This window comes from Chelonoidis abingdonii, chromosome 1, assembly GCF_003597395.2.
Source record: "Chelonoidis abingdonii isolate Lonesome George chromosome 1, CheloAbing_2.0, whole genome shotgun sequence".
Taxonomy (NCBI): Eukaryota; Metazoa; Chordata; order Testudines; family Testudinidae; genus Chelonoidis; species Chelonoidis abingdonii.
The window spans coordinates 314,673,116-314,688,438 of NC_133769.1; the positions used below are offsets into that span (position 1 = coordinate 314,673,116).

Sequence of the window (15,323 nt, forward strand, 5' to 3'; positions counted from 1 at the left end):
TTCCTGATTGGTCCTCTGGTCAGGTGTTTGGTTCCCTTTGTTAACCCTTTACAGGTGAAAGAAACATTAACCCTTAGCTATCTATTTATGACAGGGCCCTACCAAATTCATGGTCCACTTTGGTCAATTTCATGGTGATAGGATTTTTAAAATTGTAAATTTCATGGTTTCAGCTATTTAAATCTGAAATTTCATGGTATTGTAATGGGGGGGGGGTTGCAGTATTGCTACCCTTACTTCTGCGCTGCTGCTGGTGGCGGCACTGCCTTCAGCTCTGGGCAGCTGGAGAGCAGTGGCTGCTGGCAGGGAGCCCAGCTCTGAAGGCAGAGTCACCACCAGCAGCAGCACAGAAGAAAGGATGGTATGGTACAGTATTGCCACCTTTACTTCTGTGCTGCTTCCTGCACAGCTGGGCCTTCAGTCAGCAGCTGCAACTCTCTGGCCACCCAGCTCTGCAGGCAAAAGCGCAGAAGTCAGGGTGGCATGGTATGGTATTGCCACCCTTACTGCTGTGCTGCTGCTGGCAGGTGCTGCCTTGAGAGCTTGGCATCTGGCCAATAGCCACCTCTCTCCAGCTGCCCAGCTCTGAAGGCAGTGCAGAAGGGTAGCAATACCACAACCACCCTAAAATAACTTTGCAAACCCCCTGTGACTCCCTTTTGCGTCAGGACCTCCAATTTGAGAAACGCTGGTCTGCCCCGTGAAATCTGTATAATATAGGGTAAAAACACACACAGGACCAGATTTCATGGTCCGTGACATGTTTTTCAAGGCCATGAATTTGGTAGGGCCCTAGGTTTAGGGCTTGTCTGCATGGGGAGTTTAGCGTGGAGTAAGCTAGGATGTGAATTTAAAGTGTACTAGCCACTCTGCACTAACTACTTACAGACCCCCTTACTTCCACCCATACTTTGTACTGAATATCGTCGTGCACTAGCTACTCTGCACTTGCTGCTCTGGGCGTTTTCCCCCCGTAAGGTGTCTGTATGCTTACAGCTCTGTATTCCAACTTAAGCCCAGAGAAAATTTACAACAGAGTTTCAGCCTGGAAAGGGTAAATAAGTTAAATTGGTCAGTTGTGTTGGGTTGTTGGACAACAAATCTATTTTTATATTATAGGTTGCATAACATCTTTTCAGTTGGTCAAATAAGTATCGCCAGTATTTAGCTGTAGAGGGTTGAGAGCCATTAAGCTGTCTTTGTCAATTCTCATGTTAGCATAAGAGCCTTTCCCTTGTTGATACTAACAAAGACAAACTTGAAGTGCACTGAAAGGAAATAGTATTAAATATGCTGTGAATAATGAACACCAGCACTGTTGTACCTCACTACGTAGAAGATATATCTGTGCTGAGAGAAGTTTAAGCTAACATTGATAAAACAGGAAGGCTAGGTTAGCTGGATAACCTAGAAACAGGAAAAAAAAAAAAACCAAATGAAACCATTCCTGGTTATGTTGCTCCTCAGATTATTAGAATCTACTGTCAGCACAATGGTAAGGATGATGGTTGCTTGCTTCTGAAAGTCCTTTGAGTCTTTCTGCGGTGTTCATTGAGTAGATTGCAACATAGGAAGTAGATAGAAAGTATGAGTTAGTTGTGATGACTCCACATATTGACACGCTCTAATTAAGGTTTTTTAGAAGGGAGGTGTGTGTTTTAAATTTTTAAAATAAATCTTGAAGAATAATTTTGTGCATTTCCTGCTCATTTAAAAATATGCTAACTCAGTGTGGGTTTTTTAATTCAATTTAATTTTTGTATTGAGATGTTACATTCCATATTCTTTATGGAAATATGCTTATGATATGGATATGGCATAACTGAGAGATACTTATTCCCTTTGATCTGTCTGTCACCTGCAAAGGCACTGAAAATGCTCTTTTTTCAATTTTTTTTCTCCCTTGGCTTCTGTGACACTGTCCCTCTTTTGGTTCTTATCTTACTTTTCAGATCATTCCTTTATCATGTCCTTAAGAGGGTACTCCTCATCCCACCTCCACCTTTCTAGGGCTCTGTCCTAGGTCCTTTTTCCTTCTCCCTCTAAATCTTATCTCTGGGTAATCTCATCTGCAGATTCAAATTTAACTACCATCAACTGTGTGGACCTTCATTCCAGATAACTCCTATTATCTTCTGTACAAATTAAAATCTTGGTCCATCTCTCTGACATCTCCTCATGGATGTCTAGCTGTCAGCTTAAGCTTTAATATGGATAAAATAGAGCTCTTTATGTACCCCCTAAAATGCTTCCTGCTACCTTCTTTCTCGATTACTGTAAACAACACCACCATCCTGCCTGTCATTCTCTTTGACGTGGACTTCTCTCTAGGTCCTCCCATCCAGGCTATATCTAAATCTTGCAGATTCCTTTCTGGATAACATCTCTAATATATGGCCTTTCCTATCCATCCACTCATCTAAAACTCTTGTCTAGGCTCTTATCTTGTCTCTCAATTACTGCAACATCCTTTTTTCTGGCCTGGATAAGTGCACTCTTGCCCCACTCATATATGTTCAGAATGCTGCTATCAAGACGATCTTTCTAGCCCATCACTTTGACCATGTCACCTCTCTGCATCCCTCCACTGGCCCCTCCACTACTCTGTCACATCAAATATAAGCTGTTCACTTTCAAACCCCTGACCTGTCTCCCACACCCTCCACCCTACCTATAATATCTCACTGGCAATCAAGATGTCAACTCTTGTGTCCAAACAGACCATGATGCCACCCTTTATTGCCCACTTGTTAAATTTTCAAACAAGCACCTTCATATTTTCTCCTGTGCTGCTCCTCAGGCCTGAAAGGAGCTCCTATAAACATCTGCAAAGCTACCTCATTCAAACCCCTCCTTTTCTGTGATGCTTACAGAAATATCGGCAACATTTAGGTGGGGGGTACGCTGAGACCACTAAACAATGCAATTGTGTTAACCAATATTGTCTCATTGTTTCCCTGCACTTCCCCATCTGACTGTATCCATCTGTTGTCTCTTATTTTATATTTCAGTTGTAAGCTTGACTATGGGCAGGAACAATCTTTTTGTTCTGTATTTATACAGCATCTAGCACCACAGGGCATTGGTCCATAACTAGGACACCTAGATGCGACAGTATTAAAATAAATAAATTAATAATAATGAATTGACATTAGATTACATCGTGACAGTGCTCTTATTCATAATGAAGCTAGACATTTGTGCAGTTTCAAGACTTTCTAATGTAACACAGTGCCCTTAGATGAGTTGTCAACAATGAGAATTAAACCTTGGACCTCTGGGTCTAAAACCATTAGTCTCTACTACTGACTTAAAAGGCTGACATCTGTTGGCTCAGAGGCTGTAGTGAACTCATAAACCTCTGTGGTTCAGCCACCAGAGGGGGACAGAAACCTATAGAGTATAATTGTGGGTTATGCTAGCACAGTGGTTCTCAACCTTTCTAGACTACTGTATCCCTTTCAGGAATCTGATTTGTCTTGCCTACCTAGGGTGACCAGATGTCCTGATTTTAAAGGGACAGTCCCAATTTTGGGGTCTTTTTCTTTTATAGGCTCCTATTACCCCCCCTACCCCAGTCCCGATTTTTAACACTTGCTGTCTGGTCACCCTCTGCCACCCCAAGTTTCACCTCACATAAAATCAGCTTACAAAATCAGACATAGAAATACAAAAGTGTCACAGCACATTATTACTGAAAAATTGCTTACTTTCTCATTTTTATCATATAATTATAAAATAAATTGATTGGAATATAAATATTATACTTACATTTCAGTGTGATCCTTGAGGCTGTTTTTTCACTTGTGGGACTTGTCTGAAGCTCAAGCCCTGCAACATGGGGCTGAAGCATGTAACTTAGCTTCATGTGGCTGCCTGTGATGTGGGGCCCTGTGCCACTGGCCTGCTTGCCACCCCCTAATGCAGGGGAGGGCAAACTACGGCCTGCAGACCAGATCCACCCTGTCAGGGCTTTCAGTCTGGCCTGCGGGAATGCCAGCCCCATGGCACAGTGGGGCTAAGGCGGGCTCCCTGTCTGCACAGGCCCTGTGCTGCTCCCAGAAGCGGCAGCACCACGTCCCTGCGGCTCCTGGAGGCAGAGGGGGGCGCAGCGGGCTCTGTGTGCTGCCCTCGCCTACAAGCACTGCGGGAATCGCCTACAAGAATGGGGAATCGCAGCCAATGGGAGCTTTGGGGGTGTCATATCCATAGGCGAGGGCAGTGCGCAGCGGAGCCGCCTGCCCCACCCCACTCCCAGGAGCTACTGCCAGACATGGTGCTCACTTCCGGGAGTGGTGCAGGGTCAGGGCAGGCAGGGAGTCTGCCTTAGCCCTGCTGTGCGCTGCTGCCACCCTGGAGCCATTCGAGGTAAATGGCACTGGGCTGGAGCCCACAGCCCGAGCCCCTCCTGCACCCCGCACACCAGCCCCCTGACCTGAGCCTCCTAAACCCCTGCTGCACCCTTCCTGCACCCTAGCCCTAAGCCTCCTCCCGCACTCCGCACCCCCTCCTGCATCCCATCCCCCTGCCCCAGCCCTACATTCATGGTCCTGCTTACAATTTTCCAACCTAGATGTGCCCCTTGATCCAAAAATTTTGCCCACTTCTGCCCTAATGCCAACCGTGCACTTGCAAGCCCCCCAAACCCATCCCATAACCCCTTCCCCATGGGCTGCAACCCCCAGGTTGAGAAACAATTATCTAGATGAGTTGAGTACCCCTTGAATGACCTCTGAGTACCCCCAATGGTACATGTACCCCTGGTTGAGAACCACTGTGCTAGCATTCCAAAATAACCTTAATCATATTTATGGAAAAGTCCTTTGAGACGTGTTATGAAAAAGATTTATACTGGTGCATTTAATTATCTTGTTAACTTTACTTTTTAACACTAAAGACTATTTTAAAAGATACTTAGTATGAAATCAGTTTTCACTTACATTTTAATAACGTGCACATTATATAATTTTGGTAGTTTTTCTTTACAGGTGATCCTGTGAATTAATGTTCCATCAAAGATGGCAGAACACCCACCACTACTGGATACCACTCAGATTATAAGTAGTGAAATTCCTCTTCTACCTGCCCCTGTTGTTAGTGGGGATGGCGCACAACAGGTAAAGAAACTTCAACACCTTTGCTTTCTTTTATGCCATATATGCAAAAGAAATGTGGTTATGTACCAGCTGAAGAGGTGGGATATTTGAAAAGCTACAAATCCTGAAAAACACCAGAATGCTCATTAGCAAAAGTCTTGGAAAATAATAGTCACAGCATTCTGATATCTCTTGAAGTCAGTGTAGATCTAGGCTCACTGTGTTTTTTGTTCACTTTTTAGGCTGTGGAATAGAGAAACTGCAGTCTGAGTACTGCAGGTGCGAGATTCTAATCCTTTTCTTGAGACATTTACGTTGCCTATAGAGATTGTAAATATTTCCAAAAACTTTTTGGTATTTAAAATGAGAGCCTGTTAGCAATTATCATAGAGTTTAAGGCCAAAATGGACAGCCAGATCATCTAGTTTGATCTCCCGTGTATCACAGGTCACAAGCACCACCCACACACTAAACCCAACAACTGAAATTAGACTGAAGTATTACAGCCCACAAGAGACTAAACTGGTGTGTGCCACAGGTAGAGAATAGGCAGTACCGAGATGCACCAATGTCAGCATTTCCTGAAATGGCAGGGCATTGATTAAGTGAGAGAAACCCAGATAATCCCCACAAATAACCCACATCCCATGTTGCAGAAGAAGGCACAAACCCGAGGTCACTGCTGATCTGACCTAGGTGAAAATTCCTTTCCAACCCCACATATGATGATCAGTTACACCCTGAGCATGCGAGCAAGAACCAGCTAGCTAAGCCCATGAGAGAGAGAATCCTCAGTGCCACCTCAGAGCACTGGCCCACTCTGTCCTGTGTCCCATCTCCAGCCATGGCCATCTCTGATCTTTCAGAGAAAGGAGACAAAAAGCAAAAAAAACAAGAATACATTGATGGGTGAGGAGTGTGTAGAAATCCCTTCCTGATCCTTGCAATTGACCTGTTGAAGCCCTGAAGCTTGAGATTTGAGGGACATAAGACATACATGAGAAGAGACCCCCAGAGCTGCCAAGTCCTCCCCCCATGATCACATGCAACCCCGTCATGTAATCCCATTCATAAATTCTTCTCTCTCTCAAAACTAATTAAGTTATTTGCCCCCACAACTCCTATTGGGAGGCTGTTCCAGAATCTCACACTGAAGGTTTCTAACCTTCTTCTTATTTCCAGCCTGAATTTGATCACAAGCAGTTTATACCCATTTTGTTTTTGTGCCAACATTGTCCTTTAGCTTAAGTAGCTTTTAACCCTCTGTGGTTCCCTTTTCAGCCTTCTTTTCATTATGCTAAAACAAGCCAAGCTCTTCCAGTCCCCTCTCATAGCACAGGCCCTCCATTCCCCGAATAATCCTTGTAGCTCTTCTCTGCACCTGTTCCAGTTTGAATTCATCTTTCTAGAACATGGGCAACCAGAATTGTATGCCATATTCAAAATTAGTTGTTACCAGTGCCTTGTACAATGACATTAATATGTCTGTGTCTGTATTGAAAATTTAACCCCTGATTCATCCTAGGATCGCATTTCTCTTTTTTGCAGCTGCATCACATTGGTGACTCAGTCATCCTGTGATTGACCAACACATTCAGGTCACTTTTCTTATCTGTCACAACTGATGAGCCCACTGCTTTTTGTAGAAATCCTTATTAAAGCTTAAATGCATAACCTTGCACTTTGTACTATTGAATTTCATCTCATTTCTGTGCACAGAGGGTGGCTGCAGTCTTCCTCACTGCAACCATTTCTGTTGCTATCTTCCTGGCTTTATATTAGTCCAGCCCACACCTACTGAACTAAGCTTCATCTTCCAGTCAAGGGTTTCCTTTTCAGCCCAATCCCTGCATGTGTGGCATTTCACATTAATTGGTCCTTTCTCGGCTTCCTTATTCCTTTCAGAAGTGATGTGTAGTAAACATCCCATCACACTGGCACAGTCTATACCCCAGTAAACCTGTGTTGCATTACATCTCATTTTCTGTTTACTTCCATAAATTTAATTATTCTTTCCTTTGCAGTTTGTTCTAAAATCTTGCATACTGTTGAGATCAGACTAACAGAGCTGTAATTGCCCACAAGCATAGGTATGACATTAGCTATTCTTCAGTCATGCAGTAGTACCCCAAATAGATTTATTCAAAATCTTTGCTACTAAACTAGCAATCTCATTGTCATAAATAGATAGGTAAGGGTTAATGTTTCTTTCACCTGTAAAGGGTTAACAAAGGGAACCAAACACCTGACCAGAGGACCAATCAGGAAACTGGATTTTTTCAAAACTCAGGGAGGGAATGTTGGGTCTGTGTCTTTTGTCTGTCTCTCGGCTATGAGAGGCTTCTTTCTATCTTCAAGCTTCTAATCTTCAGTTTCAAAGTTGTGAGTACAAAGGTAGCAAAACAATAGGCTTTTATATGTTTTGTTTTGTATTTACATGTGTGTAGTTGCTGGAATGTTTAAATTGTATCTCTTTTTGAATAAGGCTGTTTATTCATATTTTTCTTTTAAGTAATAGCCCTGTGTATTGTCAACTTAATGCAGAGATCATATGTTCATGTGTTTTTTTTTTTTTTCTTTTTTATATAAAGCTTTCTTTTTAAGACTTGTTTGAGTTTTCTCTCTGGGTGGGCTAAGGAACGAAGGGAAGGGGAATTCTCTTTGTGTTAGATCTACGGAGGGTAAAGCTCTGCAGCACCAGGGAATTGGTGGGAGGGGGAAGAGAGAGAGAATCATTTCTGTTTCCTTGTATTTGGGGTTTGTCTCTTTGTGGAATAGAGGAGACATGCTTCTTGGTATTGTGATGTAAAGAGATTGCATCAATACTCTCAGGTTAGCCCAGAGAGGAAAGTCTGGGTGGGAGAGAGAGGGGGAAGGGAAGTGGGTTATTTCCCTTTGCGGTAAGACTCAGGGCTTCTGAGTCTTGGGGTTCCCCAGGGAAGGGTTTGGGGAGACCAGAGGGAGCCAAAACCCTGGAATTTTTGGATGGTGGCAGTGAGATCAAATCTGAGCTGGTAATTAAGCTTAGAGGGGTTCATGCAGGCACCCAGATTTCTGGACGCTAAGGTCCGGATTTGGGAAAGATGCTTATGATACTCATGTGCCAGTTTTTTCAGTATTTTGAGGTGGAAATTGTCTGGTCCCTCTGATTTGAGTGCATTAAACTCTTCAAGTTTTTCTTCCACCTCTGTTGTGGTCATACCTATTTCTATGCACTCATTTCTATCAGCCATCCTGCCTTTGTACCCATGTTCCATATTATTCTCCTTATTGAAAACAGAGACATTGTATTAATTTAGTTTTTTGGCTTACTTAGATTATCTTTAAGCTTCTCCCTATCCACACTGCTCACAGACCTCATCCTTCTACATTCTATTTTTATGTGACTAAAAAACCTCTGACTACTTATATTAATTTCCTTGGCAAGAACTAATTCAGACTGGCTTTTAGCAGTTCTCACTTTATTCATACAATTTCTAACTTCCAAGATATAGCTTTCTCCTCTGATCAATCTCTTTTTCCATTCACTATGGGCTTTCTACTTACTCCTAATAACCTTTTTGAGATAATTATTCATCCAGATGGCTCTGGAATCTTTCTCTACAAGTTTTTCCCCCTTGCTTGGGATGCAAATTACAGATAATTTGTGTATAGATGATTTAAAAGAAATTCCAAGTCTCCTCCACATTGAAGCCCTTGAACTCTTTAGTCCAGGTGACTTCTTTAATTCCCTTAGTTTCCCAAAATCTGCCCTTTTGAAATAAAAAAACATCCTTGATGACCCAGTTTTGATTATCCTTCTATTTAATTTAAACTGAATCATCTTGTGATCAGTCAATCCAAGGTTATTTCCTATGACCAGCTGTTCTATGATGTCCTCACTACTTACTAAACCTAAATCTAAAGTTGCATCCCTTCTTGTTGGTTCAGTGATGATTTGATGAAGGAAACGGACTTCTACCACATCCAGGAATAAGTGGGCCCTACCATTATTAGTAGTGCTTGTTCTCCAATCTATATCTGGGAAGTTTAAGTCTCACATTATGGCACAATTCCTGATAGTATTTATCTCAGAATTCACAGATCTACTGCTCCCAAAGAAACAGTACACACATTTAGCAGTTTCACCTCAGGATCACTCAAATAGCATCATTTAGATTTGTTTATATTGAAAACAAGTAAGTTTGTTTAATGAACAGAGGTTTGAGAAGAAGCAAGTAGAGTTAATTGAAATAAATGGTTACATATAAAATAAAAGTTAACATGCTTTTTGGAACCTAAATGTAACAAGCCATTTCTTCTGTCTCACAAAGGATAGTCCATCCAAAAGTGTGTCCCCCATTGTTTAAAAAAGCCAGATTGTCTGTGATCCTCTGTTCGTAAGACAAGCCAGCTGGCTGCTTTTCCCTTAGCTGATACTTGGGTGTAGTCTGCACCCCCAGATACCATTCTAACCATCCACTGTCCTCACTTGTAAACAGGGTAACCCCTGCTGTTTGTTTTTTCCTGTATAGAATCTCACTTGGTGACTTTGCAATTACTGGATTAGCATTTTGTTCAGGCTGTCAATAAGCATTCATTGTGAAGTATGCAATGCTCAATTTACATGTAGCCAGGCAGGCAGATAAGCATCTGCTGCCTGAAAGAAACTTGCGTATTGCTTTCTGGTGACCAGCCCCCAGCTCACAGACCACAAGAGCATAATTTTCAGTATTTATACATAACTCCTTACATATTATCCATCCATCCATCCATTTTGCAACAATTATGATGACACAAGCTTTCAGAAGAGACCTTACATGACACACTTTGACAAACTACAGAGACCAGACCGAGGGAATCCCTGTGACCCTCTGCATCCCAGTGCCCTCTGTCAGTGGATCCGAAGAGGTCCCTGGGTCACATCAAGTAATGTTTCAAAAAATCTGGTACCAATATAGATGCCAATTTTGCTGCTTCAGGAAAGTACCATATAAAGCCTTTTAAAGGGTCCTCAAAACTAATAAAGAACATAATATACTTCTTATCAAACCAGCAGAAAATGTGCACTATATGGAGCAATATTATGTCACAAGGGAGCAGGCCTCCATGACCTATTGACAGTAGATCTTTGCTACAACAGACACTTCAAAATCATTTTTTCTTCATTCTACATATGTTTGTTTTTGGTTTATTGAAAAACAAGATCCCTATACATGTCCAAAACAGGGCCATTTGGGGAATGCTTGTGAATGCTACTTCTAGCCCTGAGAGAGAGATCATGCCAAGGAGACAAAGGGATGTTGTCATATATTCCAAGAGTAACAAGGGAAATGGGAGCGGAAAGACATTTTAGAAGAGAAGCCTGGTTGCTTGGCGTTAAGTGGAAATGGAGTGACCTTGCCAAACTAAGATCCAGTAAGAGGTCAAATTGGGGTGAGAGCTGAATGAGGCTTAAATGAAGAGGAGGCAGAACTGTTAAGTGTTACGTGGTGGGTGTATGGACAGAAGAGAATGGGGGAAGAAAATATGATATTCGAGTTTGCTGTGTGTGAGAATCTTGTTCCTGGTATTAAATACATTTCCAAATTTTTACATACATTGTTTAAAAAAGATGGCAATTATTATATAATACAGGTAGAAATTATTCTGAAAATTTAAAACAGAGCTTTTATTTAATAAAAATACAGTTTTAAGTACTTTTAACCAAAAGCAGAAGTAAACCATCCCTGCCTAAACTAAACAGCAACCCATTAAGCAAAAACTTGAATAAAAGGTATGGACATATTAAAGCTTACCTACTCACATTTCTCTCTAGACATTCAATACTTCTGCTTAACTACTTTCCTCTTTTCATACCCTTTCTTCACATATTTCTCTCTTTTCTTCCCATTTCTATTCTTACTTTACCTTTAGGTACCCATGTAAGTAACTGCTCTTATCCCCTCCAAAAAATGAGGCTAATCAATCTGCCCTTTCATACAGCTTGTTTAGTAATGACCTCCAGGGTTTGAAGGAATTTGTATTTTTGAATGTCCTTTGAGGGAAGTTTTAGTAAAAAGAAATATATTCTGTTATCTTTTTACTAAGAAAGAAAAGAATTTGAACCAAGAACCACACTAGAGATTAAATTATGCCTCTTGTTAATTTTTTTAGGAGTAAAAAGTTTGTAGTTTATGCAGTATCTATCCTTAGAGAGCAGTCATGCATACAAACTGGATAAACCCTCAGAGAACAGTTAACAGATTTAGTTAAAATAATTCTACAAAATATGTTAGCTAGTTTTTCAGTTAAACATTTAAGGACAGCTAATACCACTTTTTTCATTTCCATGTTCCAAGTTATATAACAGATCTGGCTACAATTTAGCATCTCACAAAAATCAGCAAAACTTTTATCATCAATTGATTTGACTTTTTGTTTTTCTTTTGTGTGTGACCCTTAAATAATTTGGAAATGTATTTATTCAGTGTCAAGAACCCTTTACTGGAAACATTTATTACTTTTCTTGTTGTGATTTAGAAACCAGCATTAACTAAATACTTTTATGTTTGGAGCTTACCAAAGCCAGCATGTTCAGAATTGTAGCTACAACTCTATCATTAGCTCATCCAATTGAGACCCCATGGTACAAGATTGATTATGAAAAAACTGATATTTTACTTGGCCTGAGTTAGTGGGATAGTAGATATTTGTGATGCTGTTTATAAACATTCATCTGCAGCCTTTTTGAACACAACAACCAAAAGGTAAACATTTATTTCCCATGTTAAACTGCAAAAAATAATAAACTAGGGTTTAGATTTTTGAAAATGTAATTTCTGTGAGGAGCTCTGGAAATTAGGCAGTAGTTGATTATATTGTTGCCGGTTTGTGCCCTCTGATCACCTGTTCTTTCTCTCTGTTATCTGTTACCTCACGGTGAGACATGACAGGATTTTTGTCATGCATAAGGTGCTGCAGTCATCACAGTCAGCCAGTCCATTCTTCAGCTAGCCCCTCCTGCCTCGATTGTTCTGTGGGATAGTCACACTTTCCCAAGAAGGATAGGAGCAGGGGTGAAAAAGTAAATTAATGGACTTACCGGTACACATGGCGGCTAGGGTCCTGAACAAGGTGGGTGGGTGGCACTGGGCCCCTGGAAGGGGAGGGGCTGGGGCCAGACTCCCCCAGCCAGCCCTTCAGCACTGCCCAGCCTGCACTGTCCAGGGCTTTGGCGGCAATTTAAAGGGCCCAGGGCTTTGGCTGCTGACACGGTAGCAGCAGCAGTGTCTGGAAGCCCCAGGCCCTTTAAATTGCTGCTGGAGCCCCGGGGTAGTGGCAGCGGCCAGGAGACCTGAGGATGTGGTACCAATTTAAAGGGACTGGGGCTCTGGCTGCTGCCGGGACCCTGAACCCTTTTAAACTGCCATGCCCTGGGACAGCTGCCCCTTTTGCGCCCTCCTTCCCCCCGTCCCCATCAGTGGCCCTGCCGGTACAGTCGGCTGCATACCTGCTTTCTTACCAGAACGCCATACCTTACCGTACAGGCTTACTTTCAGCTCTGGATATGAGACCCCAAAAGATGTAGTCTTACCATAAATAGACATTGGGTAGGCTCAGGGCCAGCTCTAGTTTTTTTGCCGCCCCAAGTGGGGGTGGGGGGAAGAGGAGATAAAACTGCGATCGGCGGCACTTCGGTGGCAGCTCTACTGCGCCACTTCATTCTTTGGCAGCCGGTCCTTCCCTCCAAGAGGGACTGGGGGACCTGCCGCTGAATTGCCACCGAAGACCCAGACGTGCTGCGCCAAGCACCTGCTTTCTGCACTGGTGCCTGGAGCCAGTCCTGGGTAGGCTGCCCTGTTCCTCCTGTGGTGTGCAAAGGCACATACCAGGAATAGAACAGTTAGTTGGTGGAGACACAGTGTCGCCACTTTTTTCCCAACTAATCCCAGTTCTGATGGAGCTCCTTAATGCTATGTGTGAGGAATCTAGGTTGGTGAGGTTATCAGGCCTTCTTATCCCCCCAATTCCAAGCTCTACCCAGATTCAACTCAGGCTAGTGGAGCAGGGCTGGCATTCTCTGACTTTTCATTGCTACACCGTTCTAGAAAGTTCTGAGAAGGATGAGTGCTGTTCAGAGTGTTGTCTTTCGTTGCCTTAAGAGGAAGCTGATGTCTTGGCTAAAAAGAACTTTCACACACTTGAAGCAATGCCCGAAGTAATGGATTTTATCCTTTGCACAACAATATTGCAGTGCGCTCTTCATGAGCATGAAGGTTCACCTGTACAGAGCTCAGTGAAGGAGTAGGACATAAATGATTAATTCTTTGTCTCCAGACTTTGGATTTGGATTTTCTAGCAGAGTGGTAGATCTTCCACTGATCAGTTGTGCTTCCTTAATATATCTTACACTAAATACACTATTGCTATTTAATATAGTTAAATACTTGGCATCTGGAAACATTCATGTTTGTCTGTTTATGTAAGACATGCATCTGTCCAGTTAGAAATACAGGGCCAGATTTTCAGCTGGTGTAAATCAACATACATTTATTGGCTTCAACAGCTAAGGATCTGGCTCATAGTGTATTAATAATTTTCAAATCAGTACCAAACAAGGATAAATTCTGTGCTCCAATTTGTGACTGAAATCACTCTTACATTAAACTAAAAACAGTTTAACAATGTTGTTAAAAATGCATCCAGTATTTAAAGAAAATGGTATTTATTTTGCCTAATTAAGGATATCATATGAAAATCGCAAATAGCAACATTTAACCTTAAAAGACATAGTATTAATACTGTTAATACAAACCTTCAATGAAGAAACAGCTTGTGAGATATTACAATAAGAAATTATTATTCCAGGATTATTTGCCTAATTAAATATATTGTACGTTAATGCTTCCAAAACTGTTAAAATTCATACCTGACAAAGAACTTATATAAAAGATCTGTTGATTAAAACGTAATTATTCCATTGTTATAATGATCAATAGATGGAATCTTGTAATTGTTTTCATTTCAGTTTATTTCTACCCATGGATCTATGATTGTAGTGGAAAAAATGCACAGTATGCTGCTACTTAAATAATACAATGTTCAATTTTTTTTTCTACACTCAGACTCTGATCCTACAACTGTCTCCATGTAAGCAAACCACTGAAGTCAGTGGTGTTCCACAAGGGCATAGGGCCTTTTCTCTGTGCAGGATCCAGTTTTTATTTTGCAAGTGGTCTCATCTAATTTTAATATAGCATCAGTTGTGTTATCGGTGTCATACAGAAACTTATTAATGCTAGAAAAATCATGTGTTTAACTGAAGAATGATCCTGTTAAATGATTCTGCTATGGTTGAGATTTGCTTTTAAAACCATGTTGACTGGGAAACTTTCTCTCTTTCTTTCAAGTATGAGTTGAGGTGAAAACATTTGAATTAAAAAGGAGCTTTTAGCATTATCAGGTCTCCAAGTTAGTATTTCTGCAAGCAATTGCTCTTTTAAGATTCATAAGTATTAATATTAAAAACTGTACCTGGGTGGTATTGGCCTGCACTAGTAAAGAATAATCTTCCTAATCAACAGAGCAATACAAGATAGATATAAAAATGACTGTAGAACTTCAAAGGATATCTACTTTATTACTCTGGCCTTTTGATTATTAAATTTTTAGTTTATAAAGTAAGAAATTCTTTGTTTCAACGTGCAGAGTTAAGGAGAGATGCTGGTGAATATTTAAACTAGTTTACATCTTATTTGTGATGTAAATTCTAATTTTGACATTTTTCTTGCTGAAAAACATATGATGGATGAGCGATACTCAGACCTTAGTGATCAGCATTAGCCAAAAGAGTCACAGTAGTGTGAATTCATTGTTTCATTTACTATTTTTATATATATAATTCCCCAGCGAAATGACTGACCAAGTATTCTACAATTGGTTAATAACATAATAAATGCATCCTGATTTATTAATAACTTGGTTAATAATTAAATCAAACAGTGTTTTACTATGATGTGCTGCACTTGTGGTTCCCAAGCCTCAATCTGAGTATCACTGTGATAGATAATCATGCGGTAGCTTGCTTTGTTTGTCCTTTTTCTTCCTGCTTAAAATCAAACACAGTAATACATATGTTATATTAGTCTTTGTTCTCTTAAAAAAAAATCTGTGCTTTTAAAAGTCAAATCTAGCAACTGGGGAAAATTATATAATTTTAGCATAACTGAGACAGCATCTCCCCAGGTGGTGGTCTCCTCTTCCCTT

General features: G+C 41.0%; 1 protein-coding gene across 4 annotated transcripts in view; it reads left to right on the top strand.

The window, feature by feature from the left end:
- Nucleotides 1-15,323, top strand: part of FNDC3A (fibronectin type III domain containing 3A) — a 199,454-nt gene that overhangs the window by 26,900 nt on the left and 157,231 nt on the right. For 3 of the 4 annotated variants that reach the window (XM_032785400.2, XM_075061585.1, XM_075061584.1), the window contains one exon: nt 4,989-5,117. The exons of the other annotated variant lie outside the window; for it this stretch is intronic. In XM_032785400.2, coding sequence (XP_032641291.1) covers nt 5,019-5,117 — 99 coding nt within the window. In that variant the 5' untranslated portion in view covers nt 4,989-5,018. The remainder of the gene's footprint in view (nt 1-4,988; nt 5,118-15,323) is intronic. 4 annotated transcript variants of the gene reach the window in all.